Source organism: Brienomyrus brachyistius, chromosome 1 (genome assembly GCF_023856365.1).
Source record: "Brienomyrus brachyistius isolate T26 chromosome 1, BBRACH_0.4, whole genome shotgun sequence".
NCBI lineage: Eukaryota > Metazoa > Chordata > Actinopteri > Osteoglossiformes > Mormyridae > Brienomyrus > Brienomyrus brachyistius.
The window spans coordinates 49,438,808-49,466,510 of record NC_064533.1 but is presented as its reverse complement, the minus strand read 5'-3'; the positions used below and the strand labels follow the sequence as shown (position 1 = coordinate 49,466,510).

Sequence of the window (27,703 nt, the reverse complement as noted above, 5' to 3'; positions counted from 1 at the left end):
TTTATTTACATCATCAATGACGATTGTGTCATTGCTCTGCATTAAATCCTAGATGGGTCGATTAAACTGAATTTTCTATAAGTATTTATCCATTGGTATAGGCTGTCCTTAGATAATTGCTTTATTTATTTATTTATTTATTTTTGTAAATGCGCATCGCACCCCCTTTCAGACGCGGAAAAAAGGAGCTTGTAGGTACAGTTAGGGTAGGCGTTGTAAGGCATCTCAGCAGTGCGCAGAAGCCGTATAGGAAAAGCAAAGGAAAAGCGGAGCCGCCTTCTGCGCTCCTCCCTCACCTGAAAACGGAGCTTGCCGATGATTCACATATAACAAAGAAACGAAGGCGCAAACGGCAACTGCTCTCAAAAAGGCGAGGGAAGTTGGCCAAACTGGACAGCAGATCCAGACCCGACACCCTCCCGTCCAATCTCCACTTCAGTACTTAATGTCTTCTATTCATAACGGGGGAAGGAAAGCGAAGGTTTGGGGACCGATGGGTCGCGTAAAATCTGATCCCTCATGGCAGATATACTGAACTGTTTTATGAAAACCGTTTTCATGTCGTTGGTAAACGGCGTGATCTTATGCCGTCTCGTTTGAGGGAGAGAGGCTTGAATGAAGCCCCGGAGCCATTTCTAACTTCGGACTTGAGGTGCGGACTTCCAGATGAGACGAAGCGACCTGCATGTTTCCGGGCTTGGAAAGAGCCGATGAGTAATTTTCAGCGCAACACACAACATGCAGCTTGAAGCTTGAAACTGCGGATCCCCTCCTAAATCTAACGTTTTCAAACAAAACGTTTGACACATGGCATTGGCATATTTATTTTAGTGCTGCAACATCTATGCGCATGCATGCTATTCTGATTTTGACCAGACTGGAATTCCTCGATAGTTAAGAGGAATCGTAGTTTTTTTTTTTAACTGGCTGCAATAAAGCTGTACTTTATAGTTGCATTATTTTGGATATCGAGAGAGCGCTGAAGAAGCGCTTCGCAGGGAAACGTCACGGAAGAAAAAACTGCAGCAGGTAACAGAAAAAAGTAAATTGGGAAAAGACGGGAACATTGAAGGAGAATCTCTTTAACTGTTGTTGTCGTATTATGTCTGCACTTAGAAAGAAATTTGGGGACGATTATCAGGTAGTGACCACTTCATCCAGTGGCTCTGGATTCAGTCAGCCGGTGCCAGAGAAGAAGAAAAAAAGACAGCGCTTCGTGGACAAGAACGGACGATGCAATGTCCAGCATGGAAACCTGGGCGGTGAAACCAGCAGATATCTTTCAGACTTATTCACCACTTTGGTAGATCTGAAATGGCGCTGGAATTTATTCATTTTCATCCTTACTTACACGGTGGCATGGCTTTTTATGGCCTCGATGTGGTGGGTCATAGCATACATTAGAGGAGATTTAAATAGGGCTCACGATGACAAGTATACGCCGTGCGTTGCCAATGTGTATAACTTTCCCTCGGCATTTTTATTCTTCATCGAGACTGAAGCCACTATAGGTTATGGCTATAGGTACATTACAGACAAATGTCCGGAGGGAATAATCCTGTTTCTTTTCCAGTCCATTCTTGGATCTATAGTAGATGCATTTTTAATAGGATGTATGTTCATAAAGATGTCTCAGCCCAAGAAGAGGGCAGAGACGCTCATGTTCAGTGAACACGCGTCTATTTCAATGCGAGACGGGAAACTGACCCTCATGTTTAGGGTCGGTAACCTGCGGAATAGCCATATGGTCTCGGCACAGATCCGCTGCAAATTGCTCAAAGTAAGTGCTGCTCCTCACTGTCAGCAAACTCTGTTTTTCTCTAAAGAATGTATGTTCAAGATGTATCTGTAATTAAAGCTGTAATCGTTAAGGTAAGTTTTCTTAATTTGCTAAGACTATTTTATTTGCTTAGCCTATTAAAGTTGTTAAAACACAGCTGTAAATGAATAATTAATCATCTTAAATATTGCACATAAGTTGTTTTAATAAATCAATGTTAAAAAGTTATATGTGATTAGTTCTGATTCATTAGTAATTATCGAACTGTAATTAAAACCTGAAGGTAACATTTACTCATTATGTATACCATCTGCCAAGTCTTTTTCGGTTACAGTCCATATAAATCATGTATGTAGCCTAAGTAATTAGCCTTTTGTCCAAAGCAAATTATTATAAATTATTAGGCCTACTTGTAAAATTGTTAAGCCTGTTATACGAATGCTTCTGTGGTTTTGGGTAAACAGAAATGGATTCTTTGTTTTCTGTGATTGATGGTTGTGATTGCGGACGAAACGGTGCAGCGCGGCTCCTGTAATTGAAGAGGTCAGGCCGGCTGTCTGTCGTCTCTCCCTCACCCCACTGCATGCTTTATTTAGTCTCGGCAGACGCCGGAGGGCGAGTTTCTGCCCCTGGATCAGCTGGAGCTGGACGTGGGCTTCCGAACCGGGGCGGATCAGCTCTTCCTCGTGTCTCCGCTCACTATCTGTCACGTGATCGACAGCCGGAGCCCCTTCTACGAGCTGTCCGCGCGATCCATGCAGACCGAGCAGTTTGAGATCGTTGTCATACTTGAGGGGATAGTGGAGACCACTGGTGAGTCCTACGTAACTCCATTATTTGATTTTTCTTTATGAAAAGTTCATGAATGCGATGAGAGCCATCAAATTTCTGTGATGCAATGTGTATACATATATAGACAGAAGCCCTGTCAAATACTTACAGAAGTTCAAATGAAGCAACCTTCACTTTTTATAAAACACTATATGTTTAATATGGATAAAATGACATTAGATGCCAGGAAGGTTTGCATCGATAGGCTGGTGCTCCATCCTGCGGTGTTCCCTGCCTTGTGCCCTTGGCTTCTGGGACGGGTTCCGGACCCCGGCGACCCAGAAAAGGTCAAGCGGCTACAGAAAATAGACGGATAGAGGCAGGGCCATAGCTCAAGATTTTTAAAATACACGGGTCAAAAGTTTTAACCCATCCTAGGCAGGCCTCGTAATCGATCGTGGTTATTGGAGTTGAAAATAAAATACGGAGGACTTGACCTCGGTGTCCTCAGTAGTAGGTGCAGGCATGGATGGAGGGATGGATGGACCGTTGCCCAGAAGAATGTTCTGTTGAATATGCATAGTAACCAGAGTCTGAATATGATATATGTGAAGCTTTTGTTCTATTTTGAACCGTTTGAGCATATAGACGCTCCTCAAGTTGGGATGGTGTTGTTGGTCACTTCTCCTAATGAGCTCTAGTGTCGATGAGGTCAACTCCGTAACTGTTTTTGAAATAGTCTTTTTGTCACTCTGTTTAAGTAATGATTTTTTGCTTCGCATCTGCTTTTATACATAAACAATAATATAAGAAATGCAGTTTCATTCAACGATTTATTGTATAGAACCAGGCTCCCACAAAATAGCATTTTACAACCACCAATTCATCTTTGGGCCTGGAATGAAATAAGTTTAAGCACAGGAGCACATTATAAAATAATATGTGTGCACTCCCTCTTATAAAGAGTTATATTTGTCACTGATTTTTTTTTAAACTGGTACATGCCTCAGATATTTGTATTTTCCTTTAATGAGCAAAGAAGTTAGAAAAGTAAAGTTCAGTTCTCGATGGTTAACTGCTGTAATTAAAGCAGAACAGTGGTTATCAAGTACTTAGAATGGAGGTGTGATCTATATTCTGTAATGTAATGACTGGACAGGGAGATGATTGGAGTTCATTCCAGGGCCATGATCCAGAGACAGGCAAATGGTTGAAAACCAGGCTGAAGCAAACAAAGGCAAACAAATCCAGAATGTAATGCAAAGACACAGGCTGAGGTCAATAACAGACTACAGGGCAAGTAACCAAATCCAAAATACTAGGCAGAGAACAAAGAAAGGTCGTGCATATAATGTCAATCATGGCACAAACGCTCATTTTGGTGAAACACTCAATGCTTCACAAGGAGATCTCTTAAACCAGGTGTTTTTATTCTGAACTTAGTTGATCCAGTTGATGAGTAAAGGGTGTGTCAAGTGTTCAGGGGAGGAAGAGGAACTAGCATGGTAAGGATGGATGCTTGTCTAGGTGCAGATGTGACGTTAGTGTATAGTTTACAGTAAAGAAACTAGTTTCTGAAGAATGACAGCCTGGAAGTTTATTTTTCATGATTATTGAGGCAGGGTGAAAAAGAATTAAACTTTGGAAGGGTGACGCAGGAATTCAGGAGCCACTAAATGCCCCAATGAGGAAATGTGACAGACAGGTGATGCTGTCGAGGACAGAATTGACGCTCTAAACTTCATCTGCGTTGCGACTGACAGCTAGTGGAGGCTGGTGATTTGGAGATTGATGCCTGCGCCGTAAGCGAGGTAGAAGAATATTTCAGCATAGATTGCTGTGGTCCAGCCAACTGGAAGGGAATTATGAAGTGCAGAACAGCAACTGTGGTAAGAGCAGAAGGTCAGGAGGAAGAGACAGGATATTTGAGCGCAGGAAATGAATAACCTTTTACATTCACAAATTACTTTTGCAAATCTGTGTGGTGCGGGATGGTGAGTAGGTTTCCTGTGAAAATACCAACTAGATAGTCAGTTTGAAAGTTATTTGGTAGAGATGAGAGGGTCAAAGTAATGTGACCATTTAAATGTTTAAGCAGGAAAGTCTTGGAGAACGTACATTCAAGGTTATCAAAGAGGGCACTCCAAAATCATCATGTAGGGCGTGTTTAAAACACATTAACGAAATACTGTATGTGAAAAGTGTTTTTCTGAGGTCTGTATTAAGTATTTTTGGCACCTTATTTCAAATAAATGAATATATTATAGAATATAAATGCCAAACAGTTTGTGAGGTCATTATAAAAATATATTACAAATGTTTGTTAGATATACTAATTATATTGCTGGAAAGCATACCAAAATATCCCACTCTCTTAGCAAAATAACGAAGGCAACTTGCTCAAATTTTTTGTTCCTGTAAAGAAGGAAAATAAATGGTCAAATCTGAAGTAGTATTCATTTTTTTCATTTTTTATATTGGTTTAGTCAGCATGTTATTTTTGTTCATTTGTAAGCAGATTTTAAGAAAGTAATCATCCTAGTTAGACAAGCACGCATTTACTGCTAATTTGGCACAGAAGGCATTGATTCAAGTGTGGAGTCGGGTTGGAATATACACACATACTGTATATAAACATGGCTGGCGTTGATGTGTTATTTACAGAAAGGTGTGTAGCTGAGTATTTAAACTGCAAACAATGCACAAGGCTTGATCACACTCCTTTCATTAACGATATTTTAAAATTTGCCATTATATCTTTCAAAAGTGATACATTCCTCTTGAGAAAGAATCTGAGAAAGTCATTTCAGAAGCCGGTAATGGTGAATCTATATCGACTGTTTGATAAATTCCGCTCTTGATGGTTTTTATATTTATGTCCATGGTACACAAAAATTCAAGGGCCTTTTTTTCCTGCGCATGAAAAATTTGCCTGTAGGAGAACAATCTATTTGGCTACAAGGTGCTTTATGTTTCTTGGATGGTCACTGCGACGAGAGGAAGAAAAAAAAAATCATTATGTAACACGTGTGAAATTAAATTGAACCCATCTTTGGTCCATGCAGTGCACTTCATTCTCTTTGAACTGTACAGAGGAAATGTGCTTCACGCCTGTCAGGTCGTAATCTCCTTCAGCAACACCTCTGGGAATGGCCTAAAACAGGCTTGTTTTGAATACAAGACCTCATTTTCCCAGCACAATGCTGAACTTCAGGATTAAATTTGAATTGCATTTAAGCATGGAAATACCTAAAGGGTCACTCATTGGCCTATGAATAGAAAGCGCTTCAAGGATTTGAATACTGTGCATATTGCTGTTCCCTTTGCTTTGATTAATAACGAAGATTAAGTATTGTGACAGTTCCCCTGAAGTAAAAAAAAAACATTTATTGCTTGATTTAAAGATGAACGTGCTTCCTATTGGAGGTATGGTAGATGAATAAGTAACACTGCTATCTCACATTTGCGGAGTGGGTGCCTTAAATCTCACCCCCTGCTTTGTGTGCATGTATGGAGACTCCAGCAGTCCAACGTCAGCTGATTTGCTGAACAGTCACCTCTAAACTGTCTATTGTGTTTGCGCTTTGCAGTGACGGAGAGTGGTGCTCCGTAGCCTTATAATGTATGGACTTTGGAAGATGGATATAATTATCATTTCATGCACCTTCATTGAACATCCGTGTACCATATGCAATAAGTGAATGTATGCAGTAAGCAGTGTTAGCTTATAACACAGGAAAACAATAATGCATGCTATGGTAGAACAATATTTTCAATTAGCAGCTATAAAAGTTCTGTTATATTGTACATCAAGACGTGAGTGTGTGATGGTGCTCCTTCCATCTGATGACAGAATGACAGAATGTGCATCGTAACCGATGACTCTTTATTCGCTCTGCAGTTGCATGTATTTTTAAAACCCTTCTCTGGGCAACCATGGACCAGAAGATAAACAGTGTGATAAACCCCCACCAACTGTGAAATTTTAGGAGCACAATATTCGGGCAGGATTGCTGAATGGCTGATGGTAAATTGTAATTGTTTTCTTGCTCATTTTCCACGTGAAATAACTCTGGTCTCGTTAGAATATACGGTCTAAATCCCCATACCAATTATGTACAACTAACATATAATTTCTTACTTAAATCCCTGCTTCACCCAGCCTCTCCCTCAAAGTAACAGGGAGTGTTTTCTTTTTATAAATCCAGGAGAAATTGACTAAAATGAGTTCAGTTTCAAAGCAGATTCTTCTCTCAGAAGAAAAACCGTAGCAATTTGCCTGAGAAACAGGCACAAGGTTTCTAGATGTTTCTTGCGTCTCTCTATTTCTCTGTCATGCCCACCCTTAGCATGTTGGAAGCCTCTGATCAGCTCTTAAATGCCTAAACCCTGACCGAGTCTTATTATTTTGTACCTTGTCATTTGTAGTGGGCATACTATACATTTGGATTTCATCTGATGCTTTTTCTCAGGCCGTTTTATATGTGCTCTTTCAACAGTATTTTCTGAGATAAAAGCATTTTGGCTGCAGTGCTGATCGACTTGCAGGAAATCGACTGGTCAGTGTCATGGAAGAACCTTTTCCATCAAACCGCACTCATCCTCTTCTGCATGTGTGGTGTTTGTTTAAGAATCGCAACAACGCTGCATGTGACCTGGATCGGTATCCATAATCTCCTGTGACTCTTTCAGGAACACGTGCGTAAGGTGTGTTGGTTTGTGTCAGTAAAAAGACTCTTCATAAATACCCGCCGAAAGTTGAAGTGATTTATTGATCATTAAGTTTATGTGAGTTTTACAAAGGCTGCATTCATTCTATGTTTGCAGTCTATTAGGATGCTGTCACAAAATTTCCACCATGCAATCAGAAGACTGAGAAGCAATTTTTGGATAATTATATCCATCCATCCATAATGTTTATCTAGGAGAGGACTAGCCTAGAGCCTGTGTCAAGACTCAGCAGGTTTTAGGCAGCAGGCACCCTGGATGGGTTGTCTTATATATTTTTATGTATGAAAATATATTGTGGTGGGACTTTCTGTTTTGAGGTGTTATATATAATGTCAGTCTGTAGTAAGGTACTTCTGCTATTTATATGTGCAAGGAAATGAGTATTTGTGATTTTATCTCACCTTTCTGATTCATGTACACGGAGAAGTTGTTACCATTGTGTTAATATTTATAAGAACAGTCAGCTTTTCATAGTACATAGAGACCGAGGAACCTGTTACTGCCGTAAATTGGTGAATACATGGTGAAGATCTGGGCCATTGTGCTGGTACAATATGCACATCTCCTATTTATGGTACGCATTGGATGGGAAATCTGTTACCTACATGAAGTGGTAAATAGAAAACAGAAGGCTTATCGTCTCTCTGATCTGATCTTTAAAAAGAGATGAGCCACATCTAATGACATCACGCAGTATGTTTTGGGATTTTCCTGATGCAGTTATCCTCACTTTTGTGGCTGGAGAGCTCCCTCCTCTCAAAACAACTTACGGCTTTTCAAAATGCATACAAACTGTTTGCTGAATCGTGCAGAAAACACACTTGGAGACGAGCTGTTTGTTGGGAGAATTATGTCCCGTATGCCAAAAACTGTAATGGAAAATCCTAATCTTAATCTTAATCTTAATCTGAAAAATTAAGATTCTGTATTCCCATGGTTTCCGTATCTGAATTACATTCATTTTGGTTTTGTATTTGGCCTATTTAATTACACACTAAGTTTTAAAATTACAATTAGCTGTCCTGCATTTAAAACTGCTGTTTTATCATACATGGGATAACTTCCTTAATAAAGCCAATTCTGAAATATAATTTTTCTGCATGTGCAATAGACAGTTGTGATCTAATTCTTAGTTTTATACATCATCACGGGCTTTTTATAGATATGAGAATCACTCTGATTCTAAAAGGCTGTTAGCTTAACAACATCAAGCCTCAATAAACTAATTTTGAGTGAAAGACTTTAACTATATTTTAATCATATTGTTAGACTGCTATGGCCTTTCAATGTATCTCAGACTTATTGCCACTTTTAAAGTTTCCAGAAGTTCTTTGATTATTTGAACAGCATTACTGCATAACATTACTGAATTTTCATAGCATTTTGCCATAATAATTGTATGTTTATGTATATATACATTTATCATGGGGGGGCAGGGGGGAGGCAGAAACCACCCTGACTTGTTTCTACTTCTGCTTGTGAAAAAAGTTATCGCAAGACATTCTGTCAATATAGTTAATTTTTTCCAATATTTTTCCAGTGGTAATTTTTTTCACAGTTGTTTATTCTTTCCGCCAAATCAGCATGGACACACAAGGGTTGCAGCCTCCTGCTAAACTACTATGGCGTGTGTCTGGCTCTGCCCTGTGTGGAAAACCACACGGGCGTCTGTAATTGATACCTCACACATCCGCCGCTCCGTTATGCATGACCTCCCCACACTGTGCTCTGAGAACTCAAACATGTGGTTTGAGACTTTACTGTAGGTTTGTCTGTGGAAATCTGGGACTCAGGTGAATGCGGGTGCCTCTAATTAAAGGTACATCACCCTTGGGCTGGCAGGAGGACAGTGCTGGAGTCTGAGCGACTGCCAGGCCTCTGAGAGAAATGCCCAGAGGTTAGTGGACATCCACTGCCAATAAGCAGAATTTAATGCTGCTTGTGGTTCATCCGCGGCTTGGCTACTGAGTGGGCAAACAGGTCGAAAATTTGCCACCCATTTAATGCTTTTGTTTGTGTTTTTGTAAACAAACAAAGGCATTAATGTTTTGCAAACATTTGCAAACATATCCAGAGCTTTTTTATATTTTGCATGGATTTACTGCAGCACATTTTATACAGCTGGGTGTTTTTATTGAATAAAACTTCAGTTAGGTGCCTTTGGAAACGGCACTGAACCTAAGCCCACTTTAGCACCACTTGCATCATTTCTGTGGCCATTTGCTGCGGCACACAAAACAATAACCTTTCTTGAGGTGTTATATCGAAAGAGTTTTTTTTTTCTTTTTCTAAAGCAACAATCAGCTGTTTACCCCTGAGTGTGCTTAACAACTTTGCAATCAAGAGTATCAGCTGGGTGTTAAAAGATGGGGCATGATGTGACTGTCCGCTTGCCTGCCCCCCCCCCGCCCCCCATCATCATAGTGCACAGGTGCAGAGAGCTTTGCACAGTTTTGAGCTAAGCTGTCTAGCAGAGGTGCCGAAAGATGTTGTTTGCCAAGAGATGCATTTGCACACTGCTGTTCTCTTTAAGTAACTTCACACTGTCACCTGATTGGCTACTCCACTGACACTGAGCTTCCTTTATGTCCCTACTCTGTCACCTGCTGATTAGCTACTGCACTGAAGGAGACATTCCTTTAAAGCAATTCTCTGTTCTTTTATAATATTCTCATATAGACAAGCGTGTAATTACATACACTTTAACCATTGTATGTAAATGCTACATTTAGTTTTTTTTAAATTGTGCATGGGTAAGTACAGTAATATACAAACACTATGTTTTAATTTCTGTGTAACACACCAGTTTAAGTCAGCATGAGAAAGATACTTTGTCTTGATAACTGGTCAACAGTTAGTTAGCACCTATAACACAAAATTATCCTACTGTCACGTATAAGCCTCTTGTGTTTGTCTCAGTGATTAGTCAGTGATTAGTCAGTCTTTTTTTGGTATTTCTTCCAGTATTTTATTGCATTTTATGTGTTTAGATATCAAGCTGCAGTTGTTATGACAACACAGTTGTTTCTTGTGATATACATTAGCTGTGGGTTCACCACTATAATAGACATCTAGTTTTATCTTATAGATTATTATTGTGACAAATGATCACACCGCCTAGTTTCTCAGCCATCAAAGAGGCACTCTGGGCTGTGTTATATAAAGAGGCTATTTATGTATTTTCCAGAACTGTAATAGTCTAATACCATGATTAACATAAGTATTGTATATCTAAATTATATCAGGGTGAAAAAGCGGTAGGTATGGCCAGCAGTCAGGTGACTAAGGCTATTTATTTGCCAGTGATTTAAGTTTTCTGTTTTGCTTTGCATGCTCTTAACTCAGAGCAGAGAGGCAGACAAGCTACAAACATATATATGGTGTTCTTTTCTCCTTGGTTTAAAATTTTCCAGAAAATCTTGTGTCGTCCACTTCATCAATTTCCCTGCGGTCCCCAACGAGGCAAATCCCAAAATAAACATCTGATCTAGTAAATCCCCGTGTCACATGGTTCTGCTTTCTGTATCATGAAGGCTTGCCACCAATCCGAATACTGTTCCAAAAGGACTTCGGTTACATCAATTTCTAGCAAAGTTTATCCGCCATTTGCCTGAAAGCCAAAGTGCTATGGAGATGGAACACTGTGATTTTGTGTTGTCACGGTGATTGACCAGTAGCCGAGTGGCAACTGTCTCCTCAGTAAATGAAGCCCAATTGGCACTGATTGAATTTATTATATTAAAATAGGATTGCTTGTGATGGGCTGCCCCCCATCCTGGGTTGTTCCCTGCCCATTGCTTCCAGGATAGGCTCCGGACCCCCCGCAACCCAGTAGGATAAGCGGTTTGGAAAATGGATGGATGGATGGAAATTAGGCTTGCTGGGTAGAATCAAGGCTACTGGCACTTGGCTCCTGTGATTCCACTTCTGAGTGTGTTTTTTGCTTGAAGATTTTTTAACTGAACCTTATTGGTTCAGTTAATTCGAGGAGCCACCTACTACCATGTAAAAACCTGTCATGGAAGACTATCTTGACATAGTGTCTGCAATTGTAAATAGTCAGCCTCTTAATAGCATAGCTCTCTATTACCATGATCTGACATTAGCTTAAGCTAATTCATTATTCTTCCAAATTGCTACCATGTTACTCATATCAGAACATGGCTTTTTGAAACTGCACACTCTTCAGGTGTCTACAGTGAGACAAATATAACTTAGAAACATGGGACTTTTGTTCCATAATCCACAAAGGAACATCTCCATGTAATTGACATTTATTCCGGATTTTTTTTTCAGCTGGAGATGAATAAATTGTAGTCTCCTCCGCAGAATCATCTCAGAAAAAAACACAAAAGGCATTGTAAAATTTAATATCTATTTTACTGATGAGAGCTTAATAAACACAGGGTTTGTCAAAGCGTTTTTAGTGGGAAAATTAGTTTCCCTTGAGTGTCTTTGCGTTTGGGATTATTAGTAACTTACGGCCACAATGTAAATTTTATAGGGAAACTCATTATGTCAAAATTAAAGGAAACAACTGAAAGTTAATCCAGTGCGGTGGTAAAAATACACGAGACAGTTTTGCTGTTGTTGTCGTTTCAAAACTTAACACGGGTTTTTCTGCTAATTATATATTTTCACTTTATAAGTCAACCGTGTTGTTTTACCGCCGTCAGCCTTGACACTGCTGGGAGTACAGAGCAGTCGACCAGGGGAAATTTATAACTACAGTCTTTATGTTTTCCTCCTAAACACTAGGGTGCTTTGTGCTATTGTTGAAGGTTATCAGGCCTGCCTTAGAACCACCTGCAAGACAGTATGGTTAATTCAACATTGTCTTTTGTGCAAAGAGAGCGGGGTTTGATTTGGGGGGGAAAATTAAGGCCGTTTTGAGAACTTAGCCCAAAGCCGCAGGCTATGCGTCGGACATAAAATCAGTTAATAACATTTCCCATCAGTCCACAATCTTGCATGGAATAAATGCGAAGGGGAGTAATTTACACCCACAAAATGGTAAAACCCTTAGTGCTGGAAAGGCAAAAAAAAAAAACAACGCAGCACGATTTCATTTTTATTTCAGCAAGACTATATTTGGAAATTCCTGTTTCAGACACATTAGCTTTTCAGCGTGTGTCAGATGTGAACGTTCTCAAAGCACTGGGAAGGGCACACAGAAATGTTCAGAAATGACTTCTGATTCTCGTTAATGAAACCTATTACTGAACTAAAGCAGATAAAAAATAGCTGCACTGTGCAAGGACACAAAGCAGCCAAAAAAAGACATGTTTTACACAATAGTGAATGCAAACTATCAGGGGTGGCTGGGGTTTTGTGGTGTGCCCCCTGCTTTTGCGGTGTACCCCTACTGTATAAATTGTATGTTTTGGTGAAATGGTGAGTTTGTTTGCTCAATGAGAGGCGCCTGCATTGGTCTTTGATGGTTTGCACAAGCCGGATGCTGCTTGGGCGCTGATACTTGTTGGTAATCCCCAAGCGAGTAGGTCTGTGATCCTCTGTTAGTGTTCTCGTTACTGTTGCTATTGATTGACGCTGTCTAGATGGTCCTACATTAATCGATTTGGTTTTAAACAGCCTGCCACTTGAACATTTTGTTCTTTGAAGTCCCCGATTCTCTGTGATGTCCGCTGCTATTTTCGTCCCGCCGAGGTGGTGTGGCTTATCGGGCTCATGCATAAACAGTCGTCAGGAAATGTTTGCCTAGGTCTATTGACATGCAAAAGTGTTGCTTTCTATGGCAGTAATACAGAAACATTTGCCGGGTTTTTGCGGTATCGGCTGTCATTGCTTATCATAGTTTTTCTGTAGATGAGTTCTAAACATATTTTTTCCCTTGCCCTGAGGTAATTTGGTTTTTTATTTTGAAATCCACCGATATTTTGGACATACCTTAACATCTTCCGCAAAAACAAATTCAGTCTTCCTGACCTACACTTGATTCCACGTAATTTATGCATTCACACCTGCTCACAGAGTGCTTTCGGCTCAGTGTGTGACACTGTGGGCTCACACCTCCAGGGCTGTAGGGTTTGATCTGCTCTCACAGGTCCCAGTGTGGAGTTTGCACGTGTTTTGGCTTGTTTGAATGGCTTTTCCTCTGGGCACTCTGGTTTCCTCTTGCACTCCAAAACCATGTAAGGTGAACTGTGTTCCCCTAAATCCCCACATGTGCAGTATGTATGTGTGTATGCCCTGTCCTTCCTGAGTTAGGCTCCAGATTCCCATAGATAAGCGCTTAGGCGTAATGAATGGGTAGTTTTGCGGTTATAATTTGAGTAGGAATTCCTTTCATTTTAAATTATTTCCAAATTACTGATTAGTTCGTTTTCGTTTTTTTTTGCTTTGTTCTGTTTACTCAAGTCATCTCCGCAAATCTCCTGAAACTTTGTTAACTTTGTTATTTTACGCAGTACTCAATTTATTCAAAAAATAAATAAATCTGAAATGTTTTTCGGAGCGCAGTTGTGTTTTGTCTGTCGAGAATAGTGGAGGGAAAAAAACGGGTCACAAAGAGCAAAACGGTATTTTCCACTCCGAACACTTGATGATGGTCACCATAGAAACGGATTATCCCTCGTGGATATACGAATTGTGCCCATAATTGTCAAATACAGAGCAAAGTAACTTTATTCTTTTTTATTGCAAACTATAGGAATACTGCATTGCATTTTTCAGAAAAAAAATCAACTATAAGTACTAAGTTCAGATTCATATACTGAATTTCGCTGCATTTTTTCAAATTGTCCCTTTCAAGATTAAGATTATTTCAGTGATTTCAGTTTTACTTAGGTGATGCATTATTATAAGGCTTATCCATTTGATGCTGTTTTCAGTTCTTTATATTAATGAGACTGGGATATTCCTTTTTTAAGTAAAGGTTTTTATCAGTAAAGGCTGAAATGAATGCTAAAAATAAATAGTTTACATAACATGATGGTGTTTTCTGCATTTTTTTTTACTAAATTAAAATGCTTGGCATTTAACTGTAGTGGCTAGTCGTCAGAGTGCTTCATCTGGAAATTTGAATATTTATGCCTCAGAGCGTCATTCTTGTGACTGGCATTTTTTCTCCCTTTGGTTTATGATGGAAATCTGTTTTGTAATCATTGCTGATTAGAAAGAGTCCAGCCAATTCCACCCACAATTCTGTGACCCGCCGCTCTGTCCCATCAACATGCAATATATGAAGCTTGTGTATTTTTTTGTGAAGGTCTCACCATGATCCAGATCTGTGACAGCTTGGATGTAAAATCTGTCTAAATAGGAGAGATGATGATTTGTTTTAAATTTGGAATGGTGTCTGGAAGAAATTGAGTTGTGCAATAATTTGTTGACTGATAAAGAGGGAAGGGAAGTAGTTCTAGCTACTGCAAGTGCTACATCTATACAATGTCTAACCCGACTGACAACGCAGACGGCAGATTTACAGTGCAAAGAGAGCGGTGCTTTTACAGTACATCCATGACTCTGGTCTGGATTCAGTCACTTTTTTGAATTGTAATTCTCTCAGTTACATGCCTCTGTGTGTGCATGAATATTCATATCATTATTGCTGAGGCTAAAATTACACACAGACTACAATACAAATCAGAGTGTAAGTTTAATTGTGCCAAGTACAAGTTTTTCGTTTTACTAAATGTGTCTCAGTTGTTTGTATTTGAATCATTAGAGTATAAATTTGTTGTTATATTTTGGGGCATCGATGTTACTCGCCTGGTTTTAATCGATGGACAGTCTCTGCACTTAGACTAATGGATGTTGGCACAGTTTTATTGATGCTAAGCACCCAAAAGGAAGGACTGACAGTGAGTGGGGATGTCAAGATCGAAGCTTAAATTGCATTTAATCGTAGAATAAAAATGGAAGCTAGCTTTGGCCGATAGCTTACTGTGCTTTTTCCATTGGCTACAGTTTCTGACAAATCAAATGTGAGTTGGCCTCAGAATGAAATCAGAGGATGATGGGGGTACACTGAATATTTAGCAGCCCTTGTGACAGTGTCATGCGATGCATGCATCAGTGTTTGTCTAAGAAGTAACACAAGCAGCAGTAAAATAAGAATATACATACTTAATAAGTACATACTAAAATAATCACTCTTGTCCCTGCTACACACTTCAAGTATGCAACCATGCTTCAAACTTTTTTTTTTGCATAGTAGCCAATGGGTCACAAGAAATTGAGTACTTCTAGGTCGGGGGTCTCCAACTCCGGTCCTGGAGAGCTACTGTCCAGTAGGTTTTCTATCATACCTGACTTCTGTTGAGTCACACCTGCTCTCAGGCAGATACCAGGAACAGGTGTGGCTCATCAGAAGCCGGGTAGGATAGAAAACCTACTGGATAGTAGCTCTCCAGGACTGGAGTTGGAGACCCCTGGTCTAGGTATTTCATTATAATGAGGTTGAAATGTGGTGGGAACTCAGCTTCAGCTTCACACGGGGCTGGGAGATTCTCGCTAACACGGTGGCCAGATATGACAGCGAGGGAAAAAAAAATCCATATGAAAAGGTCTGTGTTTTTCATTATGTAGGCAGGTACCGCTAAATGATATGGCAATGGAGCCAGTTATCATCATCATCATCCTAATCACTCAATGAAACTATTGTGTAGTTTACAGTATGTGACATACTTACTAGTATGTACAATTACTGTATGCAGTGTACTTAGTGGTATCCTGTTCCCTTCTGCAGTTCAAAGACTTGCATGTAGGTGCATCATTAACTCAAAATTGCCTATAATGTATGAGTATGTGTGCCATACTCAACCGGCATCCTGGCCATGGTTTGCACATGCTCACTGCCTGAGATGGTCACCTGGCCAGTCCTTGTACCCTGCACACAATGGATAGATGGAAACGAAAATGCAAATGTAATGGCTGTGGGCGGCAGTATTTTTATAAAATACAGGGTATTGCCGGTATGAGTTTTTTGTGTTTACAAATGAGCTTGATGATAATCGATGTATGCTGCTACTTAACATCTAATGCAATTTATTTTTAGGATTCATCAAGTAAATAAGTGCATTAACTATAACTGATGTATGCTGCTATTTAAACTAATGTAATTTACTTTATTTTAAGAAACATCAGGCAAACAGCGGCATTAACTTCAGCCTTTGCTTGATTTTATACGGTAGTATGTGGTGACATTTTGTTTGTAAAAAAAAAAGCATTATATAATTTCAATGTGTGTGTGCCTAAATATATATAGATTGTGTATAATTCAAATAATAACAGATTATATAAAGCCGAAACGCACACATTTATTTTTGTATTTCATTACTCTCTTCATTACATTTCTGTTCATCTGCCTAAAAAGCTTGATTTTCCCTTAGTGCGGTTAATATTGGCAATTGAAAGACATAAAGGAAAACTCAAGTACATATTTGAAGACATTTGCAAAACTGAAGCAATGACAGTTTCACCTAAATGGAGAGGAAAGGCTTATCAAAATAATTAATGTTATGCAGCCGATGATCTTGTACTGGGAAACATAGACGGGTGAGAACATGAATTTCACACGTTGGCAGTTCACCGGCCGACATGTCTGGTTGTATAAAACAAAAAAAAAGGCAGTTTTCAAAATTGTAACAATGCACTAATCCTTCTGGTTCAGGGTATAAAAAGAAGAGTCTGACAGAACAAAGAATTGCCCGGCAAGGCCTTTGTCCTTTTCAAAAATTACAGCAATTAAATTATTGTCGCTTGATACGTGTCCCCAGTTTAGGATACAAACAGCTCGTGAAATTATGCAAGAAAACTTTCACATTGTGTAAGATAAAGGTTACAGTGCAACATACAGTATTCTGTGTTGTTTCATGGCAGGCAGTATACTAGAATCTTGCACAGTCGATGCCAACAACAGCAAAAATAATAATAATAAAAATTGTATTTTTTAATATAACAATAAAAACAACGTGAATGATGTGTGAAGTATTTTCCCTTCATATTTATTTTCCACGAAAGGCTGTGATGTCTCTGAAATGCCGCATCCTTGCTGTTCTTGTGGAACAGACAGCATTCCGGTAAATGGTATTCTGGTACACGCACTCCCCCGCATTTACCTCCAAATGGCTTCTTCTTTTTTTTCGGTCACTGGCCCCCATGCATTTTGTCCTCTCCAGGAACCTGAGTGTGTTCCCGTGGGATGAGGGAACTATGAACGAGTAAAGGAGAAAAAAAATTATCTATTCAACTCACCAAGGGGAGCCAGCATTCAGTCTCTCACATCTGCCATTTAGCTAAATGTTTTGTCATTGTTGGCATTGTATTGTGAAGTTAGAAAAGGTAAGAAGCAGGGAACACCCTGCACAAGTTCAGCACAGGGCACATCCATTAAATACTTGTCCAACCAAATTGACTTTACACATTAGTAAATGTCTGAAAAACAAGTAACTGAATTAGCAGAATTTTATATGTAAATTAAAACCTTCCCCTGAGAGTACCCTGTTAGTATCCCCACAGTACAGTACCCCAAAAGAACTCCAACAGCACCCTTTACAGTACCCTGACAGAACCCCGACAGTATAGTAATTCTTAATTACCACTGACAGCCTACCCTGACAGTACCCCTGTTAGTACCCTGGGAGTTCCATTGCCAGTATCCTGCCTGTACCCCAGGAGTACTCGGACAGTATACCATGCAGTATCCATACAATACCCTTAACAGTACTCCTGACAGTACCCCAGTTAGTACCCCTGATGTTACCCTTGACAATACTCCAACAGTACTCTTGCTTCTTTTCTGTGGTTCACCCATGGTGGAATGAGCTGCCAGCCATGTCCAGTCATCAGACTCCCTCTCCACCTTATAGAAATGCCTCCAGACCCATCTGTTCCATGAATTTCTCTCCTAATGTGATGGCTTGTTACGTTCCCTGAATGTTCTTGTGTTACTCTTCTGGGTTTGAATAGCCTTATTAGATTCTTGCTTTGTTAGTTGTTGTGTATCCCTTGCTCCTATACTGCTTACACTGGGCATTCCAGCTCACCCTAGCTGCAGATATGTCTAGTTGACTCCCTGACAGCGGTATGTTTGCACTGTGCTGTTTGCCTTACTTGTACATTGCTTGGGACAAAAGGGTCTGCTAAATGTGTCGAATGTAAATGTGCTATGTAATGTACCGTCACAAAACCCCTGACAGTACCCTGATGGTACCTTAACAGAGCCCCTGACAGTACACTGACAGTATTCTGACAGTACCCTGTTGGTACTTTGATAAAACCCTTGACAGTACCCTGACAGTATTCTGAAAATACCCTGTTGGTTCCTTGACAGAGCCCCTGACAGTATTCTGACAGTACCCTGTTGGTACCTTGACAGAGCCCCTGACAGTACCCTGACAGTATTCTGACAGTACCCCAACAGTACCCTGTTGGTACTTTTACAGAGCCCCAGACAGTACCCTGACAGTATTCTGACAGTACCCTGTTGGTACTTTGACAGAGCACCTGACAGTACCCTGACAGTGTTCTGACAGTACCCCGACAGTACCCCTTTGGTACTTTTACAGAGCCCCAGACAGTACCCTGACAGTATTCTGACAGTACCCTGTTGGTACTTTGACAGACCACCTGAAAGTACCCTGACAGTATTCTGACAGTACCCTGTTGGTACTTTGACAGACCACCTGAAAGTACCCTGACAGTATTCTGACAGTACCCTGTTGGTACTTTGACAGAGCACCTGACAGTACCATGACAGTATTCTGACAGTACCCTGTTGGTACTTTGACAGAGCACCTGACAGTATTCTGACAGTACCCCGACAGTACCCTGTTGGTACTTTTACAGAGCCCCAGACAGTACCCTGACAGTATTCTGACAGTATCCTGTTGGTACTTTGACAGAGCACCTGACAGTACCCTGACAGTATTCTGACAGTACCCTATTGGTACTTTGACAGAGCACCTGACAGTATTCTGACAGTATTCTGACAGTACCCTGTTGGTACTTTTACAGAGCCCCAGACAGTACCCTGACAGTATTCTGACAGTACCCTGTTGGTACTTTGACAGAGCACCTGACAGTATTCTGACAGTACCCCAACAGTACCCTGTTGGTACTTTTACAGAGCCCCAGACAGTACCCTGACAGTATTCTGACAGTACCCTGTTGGTACTTTGACAGAGCACCTGACAGTACCCTGACAGTATTCTGAAAGTACCCCGACAGTACCCTGTTGGTACTTTGACAGAGCACCTGACAGTACCCTGACAGTATTCTGACAGTACCCCGACAGTACCCCAGCAGGTTATCTGTTCATCAGCTGTGGGGTTTTTTTGTCACTGCTGGAATTGCGCTCTACATGGCAAAGAGACCCACCAAAGCTGTGTTTTCTCATTAATGAGACCTAAACATCCATCTGTTAGACTCGCTTTGAAATCCTGCCGCTATGACTGGAGTCCTGACTTGAGACTCAAATCCAGCTCTGTGACATATATTCGTAAGAAAATAGGCACATCCATATATTCACAGCCATTTTTGTTAAGGACATGTATTCCTAACTGGAAGATTGTTGGTTTAAGCCTAATATGGCACCTCAAGTAGTTTCCTTGAAACTGGAACGGAAAGCTGCTAGGTCCACTGTACTTGTGAGGAGTTTTGTGCACCAGTTGTTCAGTATTTTGGCTGGGAGAAAAATCATTGGATCTAGTTACCTTTGCTGAAATAACTGCTTCTAATGAAGTCAAACTTTAAGTTAAATGTTCAATAATTGAAAAATATATTTAGACCAATACTGGCACAACTTCAGTTATTAGCATATGGTCACAATCAGCTGTTGCCAGGATTTACAGGGTATTAACAACTGGCCTTTTATCATACTCTTTACAGTGAGAACTCCTCTTGAATTTATTGCACATTTAATTACCTGTGGTTTAGTGTATTGAGTCTGCAAGTGCACTGTCTTAAAACAACAATTACTATTGCTACTCTTTTTTGTATTATCTAACATTTTTCCTTCACTTTTATTAATGGCTAGAAAGGAATGAATGTGCAGTATGGTAGTGTATTATATTGTGAGTTGTCAGTACATATTTCAGTTTACCTTGATAAATTGAACTGTTGGATCAGGCATAAATTCCTTAACCACATAAAGGGTACTATTTAAAAGGTAAAATGTTTAGCACAGTTTATTCAGGCCTCTTTAGAATGAAAGGGTATCCCATAGATCTGAACCGTGAACTTCATTGGAGAATATAATTTAGGACGGTATCAAGAGAGAACCCAAGATTCTAATCATATCTCAGTAAATTTCTATAAATAATTACACTGAGACAGCTGTACTGGATTTTCACATCACTCCGGGTTGATGATCTCAGCAAATGAAGTAAATGTACAGTGTAACTGACTTAGCAGTTATTGGTTTGCTTTTTAACAGTGGAGTTATGATGGGAATATGCGAAAGGCAATTTGTTATTTCCCCATGGCTGCCCGTCTTCCTGCAGGTAAACCCTTCACTAGGGACGATTTGGACCTCAGAAATACAGACTCAGTTCTTCTCTTTTACTTAGCAACCCAAAATGCAGGACTGAGTGCATCTTAAGTGGCTGACCGCTTTTAGCACCCGTTTTAGTCAGAACGCAATTAAGGAAAACGAGCACATCTTTTTCCTAACTATCCCAAGAAAAAGACGGAATAAATGAATACCATTACTTTTTCATTGTAAAGTAAAGTTAGGGAATTAGCTGCAGCCACAGAGACGGAAGCGACTAAGGTAAAGAGCAACAGAGTTTGAGAATTTATCATCGAGATGAAGTCTACGATATGAAATTTTTTTAATGTAACGCTAAACTTGGAGTCGTGAACTTCCTGCTTCCACAGAGTTGTGTTTTGCTGTGTTCTGCAGGCATGACTTGTCAGGCACGGACTTCTTATACTGAGGACGAGGTCCTTTGGGGACACCGTTTCTTTCCGGTCATATCTCTGGAGGAAGGCTTCTTCAAGGTGGACTACTCGCAGTTCCACGGCACCTTCGAGGTGCCGACGCCGCCCCACAGCGCTAAGGAGCAGGAGGAGGCCCTGCTCATCTCCTCCCCACTGATGGCGCCCTCGTTGAGCAACAGTGGCGAGAAGGACAGCTCGCTGGACTGCTTGGAGAAGCTGGAGGATGTGGAGGTGGCCGCCAAACTGCCGGCCAAGCTACAGAAGATGACGGGCCGCGAGGGCCTGCCGCGGAAGCTGCTGAGAATGAGCTCCACCGCCTCGGAGATGACCTACAGCCTGGGCGAGCTGCCCATCAAGCTGCAGCGCATCAGCTCCGTGCCCGGCGTCTCTGAGGAGAAGGGGGGCTCCAAGGTCACCAAGGTCGGCGCCGAACCCATCAGCAAGTCGGTCGCCGAACTGCCACCAAAACTACAGAAGTTGGCTGGAGGAGGAAGCAGTGGGCGCATGGATGGACACCTCCCTCCCAAACTCCGAAAAATGAATTCAGACAGGTTTACGTAAAAATATATTTAAAAAAAAAATCAAGCTATGTAACAACTACTGCCCCACTCCGGTTTTATTTCGCCCACGTCTGCTATTCTGCACAGCTAATAAGGACAATATCATATTATATTTAAGATATACATCTAACCTTTTCGTATATAGATTTATGAGTGTAAATATACATGCTTAGATATGGGATCTTTGATAGTCAGGATGCTGTATCGCTGCTAAGACCTACTGGCATGCACAGCTAAGCATGTAAAACAGCATTTCCATGCAGCATGGCACTTACAGACAGCTGTCCGTTCACGGGAACCATCTGGATAAATAAATTTCACAAGAGAAGCTTGGGAGTCAGGCTTGGATGTTTTCGCCCTCTTTAGGTCGTGACCACCCTTTAGCAGGAGTTTGGGACACTCAGAGATGGCTTCTTTTAATAATCCGACACAGGGAATTTCAGCCTTTTTTTAAGCCCAGATGAAAACAGACCGAACATAGAGACCTTCTACCACTAATGAGTGATCACACTAAGTAAGTAGCTAGGAACTCGTTAGCTAAGAAGATTAATATTTCTCGCTCCTTCCCCCTTGATATGTTTTTGCACAGACCCAAGGTTGAAAACCCCTGATCTAACATAAAATAGCATTTCTAACTGTTAACTTTGAATGCATGTCAGTGAAGGGAAGAAGGATAAGTCTTTCTAATGTCACATCAATTTATTTTACTCTCCATTCAGAGGTGTATTTTTGCTATTTACATGATAAAATGATATTTATATGTTAAACTGAATATTTTTATTTTGAATAAAGTACATGGCCTTTGTAATGGTTTAGGCAAAAGGAATGAATGGCCGAATGATAACTGAATGTCACTGATGTGTGGTTTACATGAAATGCAAGCTTTATTTTGGGAAAAAAACAGGCAGAGAGTATTTGCCATTTGCGTAAACATAAATAAGCTCATTCGATTGGGGGGTCTAAATATACAAGTATGTGTGTGTGTGTGTGTGTGTGTGTATATATATATATATATATATATATATATATACATGCACACACACCGAGGACATAATGGCATAAGTTAACGGCACATTCATAATGTAAGGAGCATGGGTAACACTTTAGTTGAAGCAGTCAGCAGCCATCATGATGCATTATAGACACTTTCATAATGCCTTATACTGCATTCATAAAGTTTTATAAACATGTTGTAACTATTTATAAAAAGGCATAACACATTATAGCCATGTTTACTATGTATTATGGATCTGTCATCTATAATGCACTAAGAATACCTTCATGATGCATTATAATGGTCATCACAAGCCATTTTTTTACATTATGAAGGTAAATATAGTGCATTATAGGTATATGTATATGTATAACATATAAGATGCTCTTTACATGGTCCTTATGAATGTTCTATGAATGCATTATAAATGCATTATGGAGGTGCGCTGAATGTTTTATGAATGCATTATGAGGCTGTTAATGTAAAGCGTTGCCCAGTTATCTTCTTCAAATTATACGGGATAACTGTATATTCATAAACGTAGAGTTCATAATGATTTCTAATTTAACCTCTTGCTAATTTTTTTATATTCTCAGAAATCTACTTGGTTTGAGATAGGAAGATACTTGGTTTTATATGCTTATTGATCATTTAAAATAACATTCAATATTGATTTATTACATCAATTAAATATCTTTTCTAGTGTGGTCTATGGTCATTTAAAAACATTTTTATAATGGACCTACAAACACTGTAGCTATAATACATAAATGTATAAATATATAATTATAACTTTTATTAGGCTCTGTCCAGTTGACATTGACCTCTGACGACCATATAGGTGGCATCTCACAAAAACATTCTGTCTTCTCTCTGGTTCTTCAGACTTCCCTGTGGCATGTTCTTATATATTGTTAGAGAGAAGTTAATTAAAAAGTAAGAGAGCTATGTACCCAGAGAGTTGTTTTTTGATGGAGCTGAAAGTTAGTTGCTGAAGAATTTTAGACACTAGTAGCTTGGAGACAGGCCTGATTCAAAATGCATCAATAGTTACTGTGCAGTAGGCTGCTGTCTTGTACTGTTCCACCTATAAAAATGCCCAAACCCCCAAAAGAAGATGGTGAGATTGAGCCTTCGGATCCCTCCATCTTCTGCTGTTGTGAAGAACAGTAAATCCAGATAAAGACGCTGGGTTCCCCTGAGACGCTGCCGCTTTCTCTTCATCATTACGGTGATGAATCTGTGTAATACCGTCTGTGAATGTCCCCTGTCCCTGGAGGAGGGCAAGCAGAGCCCATGAGGCGTCCTGGGGTCCCTACAGACCAACGCTTTCTGCTCTAAAGCTTTTCAGATGACTGTGGTTGAATGCGAGCTTAGATGACGCACAATCTCTCATTTCCTGTAAACATAAACTATGGGATGCATTATTTTAATATAAAAACCTTTTTTATGTATTCCAATTACCAGCTTTGGTTTCCTCGGCCTTCCCTTCATAGGGCAAAATACATTTGTTGTTCGATTTTAATTTCTATGCTTGTTTTCTCAAATTTATAGACACAGCAGGCCTGTGTTTTATAGAACTCAAGACTGGGTAATTCTTTCCCAGAAATGGAAATGTCTGCCAATCTTAAACAGTTATTCGGGCATGAGAAATGTAACAATATATTTATTGTACAATCCACACAGGTAGGAAGTGGACTTGTATGTATTAGTACTGTTTAACCTGTATTAAACTTTGACAATTTGACTGAGTTTAGGTTTGGTTTTAACAAGCTCGTATGATGCTTTGTGTTTCTTGTCGTTTCTTAGTAGCCACTTAGTAGCACCCCAACATACTAGCAGATCCAGATAGGTCTCAAGAACCACGTCAGGAGATGACGAGTTATGCATTCAGAAATGTCCTTCTGTATAACAGTGATGCACTGAACTTTCGTCATGCTCTTCCTATTAGTTTTAATGAATCTGGCCATCCTCCTCTGACCTTCTCTAATTAACAGGGTGTTTTTTGCCCACAAGGCTGCTGCTGACTGCAAATTTTTTTGTTTATCTCTCCATTTCCCTGTAAACTCTAGACACTGTACTGTGTGAAAATCGCAGGAGCTGTTTCTGAGATGCGAGAGCCACCATGTCTGGCGTGGCCAATCACACCGTATAAAAATGACTTAGATCAGACGTTTCATGCATGGTGACTTTGCCGGTCTCATGCATATGGTGACTGACACTCTATTCAGTCACATCCAAAAGCATTTCACATTAACCACCAGGTGTGAATAATAAAGTGGCCATAGGTTTGGGTGGCATTGCTCACCACAGAGCTCACACACATTCTGCAGTTTAGATCAACAGCATTCCCTTTTGAACTGGGACAATACTGCTGGTGCATTCAGACTTCGGAGCTGCAAATTGACACCACCTGTCATGACCCCTTTTTTCAGACTTTATCGTATAGGCCAAGTTGCTACATAATCAAGACCCACAAACCAGGCCATGTAGAGTCTGATGTGAAACTGTCTAGATCTGGAAAAAAACCACCAATCACGTTTCGTCTGCCAGGTGTTCATGGGAACATAGGCTAATATCAAAGTTCACATGTACAGTATTACAGTTTCTAGTTGTTGATATAAAGCAACCATTTTTGTAGGGGAGGGAGGGGAATGTCCAGCTAATGGCCTAGATGCAGTAGGGCACTTAGTGCCCCATTATCGCACACTTTTTTAAGGAAAAATGATTCTAGAAGAGGTACACTTTCAAAAATCCGCTACAGTTCATATTATTTCTTCAGGATCTCATTATCCAAGTTGTGTGCATGTATATACAGAGAATATATGAAATAAACCAGAAGTAAGTTCTCTCAGAAACTTTAAAGACTTGATTTGGTCACTTTTGTTCGCAGACGTCGTTTTTTTCCTGGCATTTCGAACACCTCGTCTAAATGTGACGTCATCAAGTTGTGTGAGGGAATTTTGATTTCAGTGCCTTTTTTTCAAACAGTAAAAAGAAGATCTATATATTTTAATCGCTAGGTTTCTTCTTTCAATTTTTTTAGCCTTCAGACAGCCTTGGTGCAGGTCTTCGGAAGGTGCAAATCGATACGGAAGAGAGGAAGCTACCTGAGATGTTCAGCCATGTGAATTCATCACACACCTCCGGCAATGCATTGCCATTCCTCGCATTCCAGCATCCAGCGGCATACCCCAGAGAGCTGTCGGCTCCGTCGCATTTCCCTCGCCAGCCCCGCAATCAATACAGCTACGAGCCAGAAAATGACATCAGTTGCGACGCAGCTGTAAATAACTCTGTGTTTCAAATTACGCCCTACCTCGCTGGCTCCAGACTGAAACAGTTATTAAGTTTTGTTTTATTGTGAAGTGTATACATTAACAGCTGTTTTAGCTACATGAGTATAATGCCTTAATAAACTCCATTTCAGTAATTAATTATATTTATTTAATTTTGTTTTACTGCAAAGTGTATGCATAACGATTTTTGCTACATATAGTTCTGGAAAAAAGACCACTCCGTATTTTTCAATATATCAGTATGCATTGTTAAGTTCTGCTTTAATCCTGGTTCTGCTGGCTGAAGGCTACACTGAGCAGCAGTACAGAAGAACAAGGTGAAGCAGGAGACAAAGGAAATGACCAAAAACCAGCTGGGTTTAGACAGCAGAAGCAAATTTCTAATGACGGAGATGACAGTCAACTTATCTGACAGTGCCTGATAAATCCGAGGACGACCTCAAGTGACCTCCAGAAGGAATGGGAAACATTAAGTGGTGTGAAGTGCACTGCTAGGACAAGTGAAACTAGAAATGTTGCTGTGGTCTCATGTTTTTCTAGAGCTGTACAGTGGATTGCCTTTATAAATTCCCTTTCAATAATTAACTTTTTAGTTTTTTCAGTAACAAATTACAAAAAACTTGCATCCTGTACAAAGTGTCTCCTGCCCTGAGCTTCCCGTTAGAGGCCTCAGTCTTATTGTGATGCAGCGCTAGACAAGCAATTGTGGGAAATGGACAGATGGATGGATGGATTTTCACTTATTCTAACGATAAATCAGTAATTTATAGTGAAGCTACACTAGTGAATTTGCGGCTGTAGGGGCGAGAAGAGCTTTCGATGGGCGGCAGAACGATTCCTGTCCACTCCCTTTGCTCCACACTGACCCGCGGAGCGTGGAGGCTGACTTGATGGAAGGCGACAGTTGTTATCTGATGATTAAACAAATAAATTACATTTAGAAGCTGAAAACAGCCTTCTCCAGTTGCACAAGGCTGAGACATAATCAATCTAATGTTAGCATCATGCAACTATCTTACAGGATAAAGCGCAGTGTTCCTCTCACCTCTCTATTTGCTGAAGGGTGCAAATGTGTCTCTGCAAATAATTTCCAATTACATCTCCATACAATTCAATCCAAAACAAATATAATCATTTTTCACGCCACCAGATTGAATACTAAATTTAAATTATTCTGTGGTTTGTTCACCACTTAAAAAAGTTTTACAGCAAGATGTTTCTAACTGGATGTTCTGAACTACTTTCACGCTTAAATCATTGTGGGTAAATTTTAATAAAGCAGATTTTAATTGTCCTTTAGTTTTCATGCTGAGGTCGTCGGGATGTTTTGAAAAGTCGTTTTAGGCCCATTTTCTTGTTTGTAAACAGTGATGATGTAATATATGGGCGGGGCATAGCTGGTGGCAGAAAGTGTCAGGTGTGAGCTCCAAAGTCAAATTTACAATATGGGATCATTTGACACCTTCTCCGAGTATTTTAGTGGTTTGCCAGCAGAAGACAGGTTGTCTTTTTGTACTTTGTGGTCGTGTCCAAAACATTGAACACTGAGATTTGTCGAATGATGTTCGTGTATTATGGACTGACCAACTGCCTAGCTGGAAGCAAGGACACAAAACGCAGTTATGCAAGACGTGAGCCATTATAAATAAGTCAAACGACCATA

General features: G+C 40.1%; 1 protein-coding gene across 3 annotated transcripts; it reads left to right on the top strand.

Annotated features, from left to right (window-relative positions):
* Positions 1 to 189: 189 nt before the first annotated feature.
* On the top strand, positions 190 to 26,156 carry kcnj3a (potassium inwardly rectifying channel subfamily J member 3a). Of its 3 annotated transcripts, XM_049031053.1 has the most exons (4): positions 190 to 1,029; positions 1,117 to 1,780; positions 2,377 to 2,593; positions 21,150 to 24,488. In XM_049031053.1, the coding sequence occupies exons 2-4, from the start codon at positions 1,370 to 1,372 to the stop codon at positions 21,746 to 21,748; spliced, it is 1,227 nt and encodes a 408-aa protein (XP_048887010.1). In that variant the 5' UTR covers positions 190 to 1,029; positions 1,117 to 1,369; the 3' UTR covers positions 21,749 to 24,488. The 3 variants fall into 3 exon arrangements, with proteins under 3 accessions (XP_048887010.1, XP_048887018.1, XP_048887001.1); XM_049031061.1 differs by lacking the exon at positions 21,150 to 24,488 and adding an exon at positions 25,788 to 26,156 and having other exon boundaries at positions 190 to 1,780; XM_049031044.1 differs by having other exon boundaries at positions 190 to 1,780.
* Positions 26,157 to 27,703: the final 1,547 nt, after the last annotated feature.

Coding starts and splice junctions, on each gene's coding strand:
- kcnj3a (XM_049031044.1), top strand. CDS start 1,103: ATGTCTGCACTTAGAAAGAAATTTGGGGACGATTATCAGGTAGTGACC. Junction 1,781..2,376: donor TCCGCTGCAAATTGCTCAAA/GTAAGTGCTGCT, acceptor TGCTTTATTTAG/TCTCGGCAGACGCCGGAGGG. Junction 2,594..21,149: donor GGGGATAGTGGAGACCACTG/GTGAGTCCTACG, acceptor TGTGTTCTGCAG/GCATGACTTGTCAGGCACGG.